Genomic DNA, 14,134 nt, shown 5'->3' on the forward strand with positions numbered 1-14,134 from the left:
GAGATCCAATGAAAACATATCATTCATCCTTTAAGTGCGAAAAGATTATATAGAAAGATAAGGGAATTCTTCACCCCAAATATAAATATTGCAAAATGGTGAAAGGTTTACTAGACACTACTTTTTATATATAAATTCATGGCTCTCTTTGTTTTCTTAAAAAAAAAATTTATTTATTATGTATACAATGTTCTGCCTGCATGTCTGCCTGCATGCCAGAAGAAGGCATCAGATCTCATTACAGATGGTTGTGAGCCACTAGGTGATTGCTGGGAATTGAACTCAGGACCTCTGGAAAAGCAGCCAATGCTCTTAACCTCTGAGCCATCTCTGCAGCCCTATTTGTTAAGAACAAATTCACATGACTGTAAATACAGCTTTGTTCAATTTACAGTCTAGAAAACATGGTCTATTATTTGTGTCTCTGGTACTGGGGACTGAACTCGGGGCCTTCTACATGCTAAGCAAGTGTTCTACTATTGAGTTACACCCCAACCCTTTGGATTGAGTTTATATCAGGCTTCTCTACCTTAGTATTATTAATATTTGGGGCTAGAAAATTCATTGAGGAGCTGCCCTGGGCACTTTAGGATGTTGAACAGTAAGTAGCTGTGGCCTCCGCCTGGATGCCAGTAGCATCCTTCAAGTTGCTGTGATAAAAATGACTCTAGACATTACTAAGTGTCCTCTGAGGACAAATTATTGCAGATGGGTACCTCTGACTAACAGCAACCCTAGATATTTCAAGATAGGGGTTTTCATAGGCTCTGTGACTCCTTTGAGAATGTTGTAGAGTTTTGTGACTGCTTCTCTGTCAGGTGACTTCTTGAAATGAGGACAGGAGGCACACATGCTGCAATGAAATGTAGAACTGAGTCATGTGTGATTTAACCTGTGTGAAATGTGAACTGGGATTCTGACTTGAATTCACATAGAAAGAAGCATTACCTTGTGTATATTTCAAATTTAGGCAGAGTTTTCCACAAATGCAATAGTATTTGTTTGTTCAAAACTTTCATTAAGAGTTCATCACTACTCTGAAAAATCACTTCAGGCATAGTAATGTCCCTTATGGTATTTTTGTAGACAATGGCGTGCCTTGCACCAGTCTGAAAGTTACAGGACACTGACCTGGTAAAAATGGGCCCACATAAGGACATGGCAAGATACCATACTGACTCAGTACATATCATTCTATTATAAATTAGCTGCCATCTTTTACAAAAAGGGGTCATATGTTATTTCCACATTATGCCTGTGCAGAGGTTTTATTACTGGTAAACTCATTTTAGGGTAATGGAGAAAACATCTTAAGATTATTGTTGCTGGATATAGTGGCACCTTGCCACGTTCTCAGAATTAGGGAGGTGAAGGCAGAAGGATCAGAAATTCAAGGTCATTTTTGGATACATGGTGAGTTCGAGGCCAGCCTGGCCACATGAGACCTTGTCTCAGAAAAGCAAAGAAAAAGTCTGCTGTTATACAGGGACCGAGTTTGATACATTTGAGAACCACCAACCTCACGTGTTTGGGAGGCACTACTTCCTTATGAAGACAGAGGTCACCACTCATACTATGCCATCTTCTCTTGCCACCAATACAATGTGTGGACTTATGTTTGTACTTAGTAACTCAACAGTTATCTGAAGAGTTTCCTATGTAGATTCTCTGATGTCGAATAGCATAGAATTGCCCATTGAAGGTTCTTCTACCCCAATAACATGCACAGGGTTTTTCTCCTGCATAATTTCATGAAGGTCAAACAAGGCCAGTGCCCTGCTTGCTTGTCCTGCCTTTGCTTGGGCCACAGGGATCTCTCTTGAATTTGAGTGTGGATTCCGAACGAGCTTTGAGCCCCGTCCACAGGGCTGTTCTCGCCTTCGGCTACGTCCACGTGGTGCTTCCTCTCTGTTGTGGGTTATCTGATGTCGGATGAGGTGAGAACTCTGAATGAAACATTTTCCACACTGACTACATTTAAAGGGCCTATCGCTCCGTTGAGTCCTTTCTTCTTGACTCAAGGGCGGGTCGCAGCTGAGGGTTTCTGTCCACTCGTGCTTTGTTAAAGCTGGTGTCTGCTCAAAGATCAGCCTCTGTCGGCACTCATAGGGTTTCTCACCAGCATGCTTCCGCTGATGCTGGGCCAGGGAGGAGCTGTGCCTGAAGCCCTTCCCACAGTGATTACACTCATATGGTCTCTCCTCAGTGTGAGTCCGCAGGTGCAAGAAGAGGCAAGTGGTCCGAGAGAAGGATTTCCCACACACACTGCAGGTGTACGGCTTCTCCCCAGTGTGTGTTCTTTTGTGGCGCCCTAGGGATGAGTTCTGATTGAAGGCCCTTCCACAGTCCTGACACCTATAAGGTTTCTCTCCAGTGTGAATTCTCCTATGGACTGTAAGGTGTGTACTGTGGCAAAAAGACTTCCCGCATTCATCACACTTATAGGGCTTGTCTCCAGTGTGGATTCGCTCATGTTGAACAAGGGAGGAGTTTTGGCTGAAGGCTTTCCCACATTCTTTGCACATGTAAGGTCTCTCTCCTGTATGAATTCTCTTGTGCACTGTGAGGTGTGCATTATGGTTAAATGACTTCCCACAATCAGTGCATTTATAGGGTTTATCTTGCACCTGACTTTTTGTGAGTTCTGTAATGGACATAGTCTGATCAAAGGCTTTCTGAAAGCCACTGTCATCAAAGTGCTGTGTTGCTGGGGAGTCTTTATGTTGACTAACTAAGTCTGGGTTATGTTCTGAGTTTTTAACTTGTGAGCCATCAGTATAGCCATGTTCTCTTCTAGAAAGATCTGATAATAGATCTGTGTTTAAGCTAAGAACACAGGTTCCCCCAAGTCCAAGACTTTCATAGCTTTGACTTTGAATTGATATTTCTTTGGGGCCTTCTAATTGCCCTATGTTACTCTGGTCCTTCTTGAGTGTCTGACTCTGGCAATCATTTTTCTGATCTAGCTCTGTTATGGAATGACAAGAAATAGCCCCTTTGAACCCATCCCTTTCTGTAATGGGGAATGATTCCTTCTCAGCGATGTCCTGCTCTTTGAGTGATGTGTGGTTTTCAGGTCCCAGAATCCAGCCTGAAAGAAAAACAAAGAGCTCTGAGTAGTTAAGGGAAAAACAAGGAGAGGGGCAGGTTCCTAATACCCTGGAACTTTGCCACTAATTTAGGATCTTAACAACCTGCCCTGGTAAGTCCTGATTCTCCTCTTGACACTACCCCTACCCTCAACCATAGCTTCACTCCTGGGCCAGGCACTGGAAATGAATTAAAAATGTACCAGTTTCTTGCAGGATCTGTTACAACCCTATCACCTAGTGACCAAAAGTAACACTGCCTGCCATCTTACAAGGCCTAAAATCCAGATGTCAGCGGTGCTGGTTTTTCCTAGAGGCTCCACAGAAGAACCTGGGGGGTCAGTAATGTAGCACCTTCAAATCTCTCTCTCAATGACCTCTGCTTTTGTCGCCACATATCCTTTTCCCGCTGTGACCTTCATGCTTCTTACAATTACTCTTTTGATTACACTGGGCCCACCTGATGGACAACTGGTTTTAGGGATTAAGAATTAGACTTCATTGAGGAACATGTTTCACTTTGTTGCTCAATCTTAACATTAAAATTTTTTATACACACACACACACACACACACACACACACACACACACACACACATTTATCTGAGTGTATGTGTGTGCAACATGTGCATGCAGGAGCTCAGTGAAGTCAGAGAGGGCACTGGATCCCTGGAACTGGAGTTATAGGTTGTTGTGAGCCAACTTGTGGGTGCCCAGGTCCTCTGCAAGAGCAGTAAGGGCTCTCAACTGCTGAGCCACCTTTCCAGCCCCCCTTAGCATTCTTGAGGCCTCTTATCTGCTTAAAACACACATGAACGTGTTCATTCATTCAATTTCCAACTTCGTGTTCATTCATTCAATTTCCAACTTAACTAGTGTCCAGTCAGTACCTGGGACTGACAGGTGCTAAATATTTAAAATATCTGTCTCAGTGATGTTGGAGGGATTCAAAGGAAAACCAAGAGCCTGGCCACAGAAAAGCTCAAGAAACTGAGGCTGGCTGAGCACTAAGCCTTTACTGCCTCTGCACAGCACACAGAGGGGCTTTAGTGAGATGCGAGTGATTGACAAAATTTCATATTTTAAGGCAATATGCTCAATATGTTATATAGCTTATGGAACTATTCTTATATAAAACAGCACCATGTACATTAGATATATAAAGAAAATAAGAAACAGAAAAACAAACAACAGCAACAACATAACAACTTATATACATTTATGTCCACAGTAGCACTACTCTTAATAGCTCCAAAATGGAAAGAACTCAAATGCCCATCAGTTGATGAATGAAACATGAGTATAGGGAATATAGCTCAGTGGTACTGTACTTGCCTAGCATTTATGAGGCCCTAGGTTCAATTCCCAGAATTACAACAAACAAACCAACAAATAATGATCTATTAAGTGGAATATTTAGTCATAAAAAGGAATGAAGTATGAATACACACAACATGTAGGAACATTGAAAACATTATGCTGAGTAAAAGAAGCCAGACACAAATGTCACAGACTAAGAGTCCACTGATTAAGAAAGGTTCCAAATAAGCAAATCCATTGGCAATCCAAATGCATGGTTGTCAAGATCTAGGGACGATGGGTGGTGACTGCAAGTAGACCAGCAACTACTGTGGTGAGAGCTAAGGTCTGGTTGTTTGTGTTCTAAAATTTGTATGTTTAAGTCCTAATCCCTGCTTCAATGGTATTTAGAAATGGGGCTTTGGGAAGTATTAGGTCTCATGATAGATTGGTGTCCTTCTAAAAAGGGACACTGGAGTTCTGCCCTGCTCCCTTCTTCTGAGGAAAAGGCAGCTATCTACACATGAGAGAGGGGCCTCCACCAGGAACCAAATCAGCATAAAGCCTCCAGAACTGTAAGAAACGAATGCCTGGTGTTTAAATCACCCAAAGAGTGATGAAGTAGATACTAGTGATGCACAATCTGTGAAGACACTTCGACACCACTGGATTACACAGTAGGTGTTTTTTTTTTGTTTTTTTTTTTTTTTTTTTTTTTTTTGCTTTTGTTTTCTGTAGCTAAAGTATTCCTGTGTCCTGCCTGGCCCATGGTCAGGACAAATCTCTCTCACCCAACATCCTGCAGCCACTTGGACCCAAGTAAACACACAGAGGCTTTTATTATTTAAAACTGCTTGGCTATTAGCTTAGGCCTATCACTGACTAGCTCTTACATTTAAACTCAGCCCATTTCTGTTAACCTATATGTTGCCACGTGTTCCGTGGCTTTACCTGTGTGCCATAACATGCTGCTCCCTGGATGACAGGCTGGCATCTCCTGACTCAGCCTTCCTCTTCCCAGAATTTTCCTTGTCTGCTTATCCCGCCTATACTTCCTGTCTGGCTACTGGCCAATCAGCATTTTATTAAACCAGTGTACAAAAGCATTATCCCACAGCAGTTTTCTGTTTGTTTTGCTGAACTGGGTATCACATCTAGGGCTTCATGTATACAATTCAACTTCTATCTCTAATTTTAAATGGGAAAGTTTTATGGTATATGAATCTTAATAAAGTTGTTTCCAAAACCCCAGGCAGATCTGCCCTTTTCTCCACCCTGGTTACCCCTCTGCTCACCATGCCAATCACTTCTGATGATAGACTGTGCTCTCCTCCCCTGCCCCTACCATTCTCAATGACTTCACCTCTTCTCTCACTGTTCCCTGCTGGCTTCCTTATTATTCCTCCCAACATATCCCATGCGCCTTTGCTCATGCTGCTTTCTCTGCCTGGGGCATGTATCTCCGGACATCTGCCTTCTTCAGTGTTATCTTCTAAAAGAGGCATTCCTGTGTGTCCTGGGGGCATCATCTACTCTATGCTTCTCAGGCATATTTTTGTTTCAACCATCACCTCCTGATATTGTTATTCATTTCTCAGACCCCTAGATGACTGAGGCTGTCTTATTTTCTGCTACCCTCCTGGCATCAAAGGCATTATGTGGGTGAATCCTTAGGAATGTTTGCTGAATGGACCCCTGAGCTGATACTGTTAGATGTAGCTTCAGGGAAAACCCTGGTCTAGACCAATGTTACCAATGGCAAGGGTGTTGAGGAAGACTCAGTAGGAAACTTCAGGCTACGACTGAGGGCTGAGCTGCTGTAACCAGGTCAGGCCAGCAACAGCTGAAAGCATCAGTGCTGAATTCACCTGGGATCCCCACAGGTCCAGTCACCCACACCTCAAACAACTGATCCTGCTGTTTAGGAAGTCACAGTGCCTCCAGTGAGAAACGGTGGTAAGAGGAAGGGTTGAGACTAGAGTTGATCAGGTGAAGTCAAGTAACTATGGGAAGGAAACAGTAAGAAACAAAGCAAGATGCAACAGGCAGAGGGGCTCACCTCACTGGTTACCTAGCCCACCAAATCACATGGCTGCACTGGGAAGGGGTCATGGATGAGCATTCCTTCCCTTTAAAACAAAAGAAAAATTACTCTCTTGTTGAATAAAGAGTGTGGCAAGCTGAATGATGGCCTCTCAAGGATAACCACATCCCAGTCCTTGGACCCTGTAAATGTGTGATGCTACATGGCAAAGAGGATATTATAGATATAGTTAAGTTAAGAATTTAAAAAATTAAGATATTTGTTTATTAATTTGTCTGTATGTGAATGTATGTCACATTTGTGCAGGGGTCCAAGGTCAGAAGAAAGCAACAGATCCCCTGGAGCTAGAGTTATAGGTAGCTGGTGAGCTACCTGACATGGATGCAAATTCAGGATTTTTTTTGGTTGTTGTTGTTGTGTTTTTTCAAGAGCAGAAAGCTCTCTTAACTGGTAGGCATCTCTTTAGGCCCAAATCAAGACTCTTAAAAGTGTGCAATTATCTTTGGACTCTAAATATCACCAAGAGGCTCCATGTAGGAAAGGCAGGTGAGGCAGAGTCAGAGATGAACATGTGATGATGGGAACAGAGCTGAGTGGTATGCTCTGAAGAGGGCCCTGTAGGCCACAGTATTGGGCAGCCTCTAGATCCTAGGAGAGACAAGGAAACAGAACCTCCCCTACAACTGCCAGGGGTCAGGCTTGATGAACCACTTTGGTCTCCAGCTTCCACAGATATGAGAAAATAAATGAATGAATTTGTGGGCTTTTTTTTTTTGGATACAGTTTTACAAATGCAGGGGCTTTCCTGCAGAGTTCTTGGGATTACAGGAATTCACCATCATAATCAGCCACATTTTTTCCCATCCACTTTGTCACAGTACTTTGCTACAGTAGCTGTAGAACACCTATACAAAGTATTAATGCAAAGTATGTTTCCATTTTAACGGGAAGCCCTTAGCTTCTAGGACATCTATAATGGCCTAAATATTAAGTTCTTAAAACTCTATAACAATTTTGATGCCACACCTGCTGTGTGAGTCAAACAGGCAAGGCTCAGTTACTTTAAAACCTAGATTCAGTGGTAGCATAAGCCTGTTAGTGAAAGGCACTTGTCCAGATGAGGCAGATTTGCTCCTGGAAAATAAGATGGGAGCAACCTTGGCAACAACCAATAAAGGAAGGAGAAGTGGGTCTGCCGCAGACTCGCCAACCTGAGAGTGAGGGTCCCACCTCGTCAGAGGTGAATGCGTCTTTCTGTAGCCTGGGATGGCACCAGAAGCATCTGAATGGGTGTATCTGCAGACTGCTGCCATTCCATACGCAATCCAGCTGTCAGCATACCAATGCATCGGCCCCATCTAGTTATGTAACTTAGACCTTCCCTTCCCATTCTCCCCAGGAAAAGAGCAAGTAATCTAGTCCTGACCAAAGAGTTTTGAGACAAGGGGACAGATACCTGGTGCTGTTGTTCCCACAACTCCCCTTCCTTCTCACCTGGAGCATGGATGTGAGGGCTGGAGCTGCTGTAGTCACACTGTAACCCTACGCAACACAGAACCATCAACACTAGCATAGCTCTAAGATGCCAAGTCAGCACCAGAACCAGCTAAGTGAGAGGTCCTGCTTTTTAAAAATAATACTTTCCTTTTCTTCTGAACTTGTCTTCACATGGCTTTAAGTTTTTTTTTGTTTTGTTTTTGAGGCACGATCTTAATATCTATATCTATCTCTATCATCTCTATATACCTAGCTTGCCTGGATCTCATGTAGACCAGACTGGCTTTGAACTCTCAGAGATCCACTTGTTTCTGCCTCCAGAGTGCTGGGATGAAAGGCATGCATCACCACATCAGGCCAAGTTTTTAATACCTTAAATAGAATCCTTTCTGGTAACAGACTAGCAGAAGGGTATGAGGAACAGGTTTACAGAATCTAATATGCAAGAACTGAACGGACCACTGGGATGAAAGCCAGGAAGAGGCTGCTGTGAAGGCTGATGAGGATGGAAGTGGCCTAGCAAGGAAGATGGAGCAGAAACGCAAGCAAGGCGGGCCTCTCACTGCTGGGGAGGAAGAATGGCTATTGTGAGCACAGGAGGATGAAGCCATGGGGCACCCTGGGCAAGCTGACAGGCTTAGAGACATCTGCTCACAGGCTGGCCTTAGGGAGTATTAGGGAACTTAGATTTGGGGTGGGTTCCCACCAGCCTAATTGGTAAGACAAGTTCAGTGCTCTACTGTTGTGGCTTATTTCAAGCACCAGAATCATGGTACGTACAAGGCAGAGGATGCCCCCAGGAGAAACCTGTCATCTTCTCTGGAGACAACAATGTTCACGTACTATCACAGCTCCCTGCTGGGGGACTGGGGACACTCTGTCTGACTCCACACACTGAAGAACTAGAAACTCATACCTGGTTCTGAACATGTGGGTCACAAACCCTTGGTGGGGGGGGTCACCTAAGGCCACTGGAAATATCAGCTATTTACACTACGATTGGTAACAGTAGCCAATGACAGTTATGAAGTAACAAAGGAAATAATTTTATGATTGGGGGTCACCACAACATGAGGTGTTAAAGGGTCACAGCATTAGGAAGGCTGAGAACCACTGTTCTAGACTTTGCCCCCTGAAGCCTTTTCCCTTCACAGGTTTTGCTCTGTATTTTTGGCTATAACCAGTCAGAGCTGTGAGGATGATGATGCAAACTCCTGTGAACCTCGTAAGAAAGGGATGGTTCTGAGGGCCCTGAAACATCATTCTTTCCAGAAGTGCACCTCCAGTGACCTCCTGGAATTTCCCCAGTTGGGGCATCCACTTGGTGGGATTCTTACCTGGATGGCAGGCTCGGCTGCCTCCCCTCTCTGCCACCCAGAGCTCAGCACCTTGCTCCAGCTGGGAGATAACTGCTGGTTTGGGAAGATCAGGACCTGGAAATAGGAAAAGACCCAGGAGCTTGAAGGCTGCTCTAGGACAAACAAACCCAGGCTGCACCTCATGCTCTTGACCATCAGGACATGTGGGCACCTTCCAAGCACTTGAGGGTTTTGCTCGGTGACAGGAAGGGCAGCCTCCTCCCAACAAGTGTGTCCATCAGCATATGAGGATAAGTTAGAGCCCCATACCAGAGGCCCATAAGCATAGCTTGGTCTGAGAAGCGGGCCTTACCCACAGAAAGAAGATGCCCAAAAGTCTCCAGCATCACATCACGATACAGAGTCCTCTGGGTAGGGTCCAGCTGCCCCCACTCCTCTTGGGTAAAGTCCACAGCCACATCTCGGAAAGTCACCGGCTCCTGAAACATCACACATATTCTCCATTAGTCGGACCATCTACCACTGTGGAAGAGGAAGGATGGGAGAAAACAGGCAGGCAGGGGTCCTGAGAAAATGTACACTCTGCATGATTCTCCTCAGGTCTCACTGGGAGCCTATGGGTCACTATAGGTAGGTATGGGTTACCATGACAACATGAGAACTTTCAGCAGGATCAACAAAAGCAATCACAGCAGACCAGACGGACCTGGCTATACCACTGACATGCAAGTTAATGACCTAAAGAAATGGTAACTAGGTTTTTTTTTTTGTTCTTTGAGTATGTTTATGAGTATTTGAGTGTATGCATGTGTGTGTGTGTGTGGAGGCCAAAGGACAGCCTCGGATGATCAGATCTTTGTCCTCCACACAGTCTTTTACTGATGACCAGGTCTTGTCAGCATTGTCTGTTATCTGATCATCAGGTCCACATCCCCATCCTACCCCCCCTTTTTTTTTTTTTTGTTTTTTTGAGACAATGTTTCTCTGTGTAGCCCTGACTTCCACATTTTCTAGTTTCTTTCTCATTTACTTTTTTTTTTTTTTTTTTTTTTTTTGAGACAGGGTTTCTCTTGTGTAGCTTTGCAGTCTGTCCTGGAACTCACTCTGTAGCCTAGGCTGTCCTTGAATCCACAGAGATCCACCTGCCTCTGCCTCCCGAGTGCTGGGATTAAAGGTGTGCGCCACCACTGCCCAGCTTACTCCCTTTTTTTTAACCCACTATTTTAGCTCAGCTCTTAGCATCCTATCCTACGTCTAAGTGGTTCTTTCCAGCCCTGTACCAGTTCTTCTCAACACCTTTCCTCCCTTTCCCATTTTCATGTGTGTGACGCACCTGTGTGTAGGCACACATGAGGGAGAGTATGTCTGAACATGTGTATGCATGGAGGCCCAGTGTTGGTGTCCAGAATCATCACCCCTTGTTCTACCACCTTACTCACTGAGCAGGTCTCTCCATCAAATCCAGAGCTTACTGATATTGTGAGTCTCAACAGCCAGCTTACTTTGGGGATCCCGTCAGTCTTCCGAGATTGGATCACAGCTGGGCCACCACGCCCACCCAGCATTTGTATGGTTTCTGAGGATCTGAACTACAGTCCTCCCCCTTGTGCAGCAAAAACTCTGACCACTGAGCCATCTCCCAGGCCCTCTTAACACTTAAACCATCTTTTTCCTCCTGAGACAGGATTTTAAGTATCTCAGGTTTGCCTCAGACACGGTATATAGCCAAAGGCGACCCTGAACTTCTGATTCTTCTGCTTTTAGCTCCCAAGATTGCAGGTGTGCACCACCACAGCCAGTTTTTTGTTTTGTTTTTTAAAGTGGTGCCAGGGCTTCACACGTGCTAGGCAAACACTTCCCCCTGAGCTACATACCAGCCCTGAACAATAAAGGATGACTACTCCCCCAAGGATATCCAGGCCTTTGCTCCTGAAACTTACAAATTTTATGACAGTAACATGTACTTTGCAGACGTGATAAAGACGACAGAACATGTATATGTTATCCACGTGGGCCCTAAATGCAATCACATATTTAGGAGATAGGCATGAGACTGTGAGATGTCAGAAGGCAATGTGATCACTTAAGCAACGCTACATTGCTGCTTTGAAGCTGGACAAAAGGCAAGGAGTGCCAGGGCTACAGCTCTTATAACTGGAAAAGTTAATCAACAGACACCCTCCTCTAGAAACTTGATAGAAGTGAGGCTCTGCTCAGTGGTGCTCATTTCTAGAATGTGTCTTTTTGTTGTTGTTGTTGTTTGAGACAGGGTCCAGCCTAGCCTTGAATTTATCATCTTCCTGCCTCAGCCTCTCATGTGGTGCTGGGATTATAAACATGTGCCACTGTGCTTGGCTTAGAATGTACACTGTCTTTAGTCACAGCATTTGTAGTGCCTTGTTATAACAGCCACAAGAAACTAATGTGCTGGACATCAAAGGCCTCCACTTTTGGTCCTTGCTCTGTGGTGGCTAGCCTCTAAAATGACCACTCACTTATACCCCGACTTGCAGGTAGCTGTGTTGGCCTGTATGACCGATAGGATACTGTGGAAGTGACAGTGTAAACTCTGAGCTGAGGTCATAACAGAGCTTCTACCTTGCCATCTCCTGGATCACTGCTCTACAGAAAACCACACACTACACTGTGAGGCCTAAGTGCTTCCACGGTGGGGTCTACAGGAGGAAACACTGAATCCTCCTGCCAACAGCTATGTGAATGAGTCATCTTGAAGGTGGGTCTTCTAGGCCTTGTCAAGTCTCAAGTAATAACTGTTCGGCTGTCATCTGGACTGTAACTTTAAAGGCCTAGGGCAGACCCATGAGCTAAGTTACTCTTGGGTTCCTACCTATCAGACATTGTGAAGTAGTAGTTATTTCAGGTCATTACATTTTGTGTGCTATTTGTTACACGGAAAGAGACTAAATACACTTCTTCTAATGTCTTTCATATTGCTTATTCCCTGACAAACTGCCAGCCTAATGGCTGTCACCTGAGACTTGACTGGGGCTGGGGAATCCACCTTCACCACGGCTCATTCATATGACTGTTGGCAGGCCTCAGTTCTCAGTTCTCCACAATGGTCACATTTCATAGAAAACTAAAATAACATGAACCTGATAATATGCAATCTAAGACTTTCAATAAGCCCATTTTGTACACAAAATGTAAAACAATGCAAATCTCCCCTTAAGCAAACCAATACCCTGCCCCCCCCCCCCAATACGTAATTTCAAAGTTGCAGAACTTACATATGAATTAGTTTTGGCTTTTGTTAGGTGGACTGTGGAGAACAGTAATAAGCAGCCAGTTTGTCTACAAAGTGCTGGAACTTCGATGACCAAACGCTTGACAAACACTGGCAGCCCTACCTACCACGGTTTTCCCACGGCCCCGCAGGGGGTGACCCTTGGAGTTACTCTTATTTTACTAACTTGGTGCCTGTGTCCTCATGAAGTTATTATGCCTTACTTGCAAAATAGGGGCCTTCATGGTACTGAGATTCCCCGAAAGTCTGTTGATTCTACTACGCTTTAGGACATGTCCTGAGGACCGTATCCGCAATGTGGGTGCTTTGTAATGCCAGCCAGCCAGCCACCTGTCATCACTGAGAAACGTCTCTCTGGATGTGTGGGAAGGTGTTGGCCAGAGAGGGGGTGAAACCCCCCATCCTGTCCTCTGGGAAATGACCACCCCTCTCCTCCCACGCACAGCAGGGAGACAGCAGGTTGGAGCATGCGTACTGGAGACGGGGGTGGGGACTGGGTTCGGACCCGGGCTGGGCGGCTGAGCCACTGCGTTCGCTTCCCCGGTGGAAAAAAGCGCCGGGGGTCACAGGCCATTCCGTGGGGGAAGCGGGGCCCGGAGTCCACTCGGTCATTACTGTTACCTTAAGTTGTGTGGCTTGCGGCCGCGAGGCCATCGCCATTGTTGCCGTTTGGTCCTGCGGGTCCATCTCGGGCGAACAGATCAGCAACCGACGTCCAAGACGACCCCTAATCTAAAGCGCACCCCCCGTCGTAAGGACCACCCGACCAGCCTCCCGCTGGACAATGGCGGCAGTGCCAGGGACGCCGAGACTACAACTCCCAGAAGGCCACGCGCTGAGACGCAGCACTGGACCAATAGGAGCTACCTCCAGCCCAGGGTTGACCAATGGGGAAGTCCTGGCCTCTGGTCTAAGGGAGTCCTGTTGATTAAGGAGCCTGCCCGAGTACTAGCAGAGCTTAGCTTTTATCCCGTTACTTGCGGGTGCGAACATCACTCGGTCCCGGTTACCCTGAAAATCGTCCTCTCACCCTGATGGCTGAGTTTAGGGCACGTATGCATCTGAGCAGTGAGGGGAACGCTCGGCAGCAAGGCCTTGCTGTTAGAATTGGTCAATCCGACTTGCTGCTGGAATTAAATGCACACGAGACCTGGGGATTTCTTCCTTTTACTCTGTGTACTCCGGTTACACTGACATTTACGTGAAACAAAATTACATGAACATTTAAGAGCTTTCTTAATATAACAGGCTTTGAAGAACTAATGACCGGAAAGGGGAAAACGAGACTTCCCAGATTTCGTTTCTTCAGGTAAGATGAATATCAACCATTTAAAGGTGTAATTGTTACAGCACGGATGGAAAGATACCCTGATAGTCGGGAGCTAAGGAACACCAGAGAGTCAACAAACTTCACACAGATTTATTGGGAAGGAAAAAACCCCAGAAGGGTGGATGCTTCTGCTCAGCGAGAAACTGGGGATAACTGAGCAGAAGGCAGAGTTTTATATTGAGTTTCTTGGGGGTGGGGTGGGGAGTGAGATGGGTGGAGGCGTGGGGGTGGAACTTTTCAGGGTGAAGCTTTCCAGGGTGGGGATTGGTGGGATTTCAAGTCCAGAGC

The 14,134-nt window shown here is 45.4% G+C and overlaps 2 protein-coding genes across 2 annotated transcripts in view; one reads left to right on the plus strand and one right to left on the minus strand.

Annotated features, from left to right (window-relative positions):
- Window positions 1–264: 264 nt before the first annotated feature.
- Znf8 (zinc finger protein 8) lies at window positions 265–13,321 on the minus strand. The gene is made up of 4 exons (XM_028884883.2): window positions 13,138–13,321; window positions 9,601–9,727; window positions 9,267–9,362; window positions 265–3,091 (listed from the first exon to the last, which is right to left on the minus strand). The coding sequence occupies exons 1-4, from the start codon at window positions 13,201–13,203 to the stop codon at window positions 1,656–1,658; spliced, it is 1,725 nt and encodes a 574-aa protein (XP_028740716.1). The 5' UTR covers window positions 13,204–13,321; the 3' UTR covers window positions 265–1,655.
- A 131-nt stretch (window positions 13,322–13,452) lies between these two features.
- Znf329 (zinc finger protein 329) overlaps window positions 13,453–14,134 on the plus strand; it is an 81,097-nt gene continuing 80,415 nt past the window's right edge. Inside the window, exon 1 of the mRNA XM_028884878.2 lies at window positions 13,453–13,825. The gene's annotated coding sequence lies outside the window, so the exon portion shown is untranslated. The remainder of the gene's footprint in view (window positions 13,826–14,134) is intronic.

The sequence above is a fragment of the Peromyscus leucopus genome, chromosome 1, assembly GCF_004664715.2.
Source record: "Peromyscus leucopus breed LL Stock chromosome 1, UCI_PerLeu_2.1, whole genome shotgun sequence".
Taxonomy (NCBI): Eukaryota; Metazoa; Chordata; class Mammalia; order Rodentia; family Cricetidae; genus Peromyscus; species Peromyscus leucopus.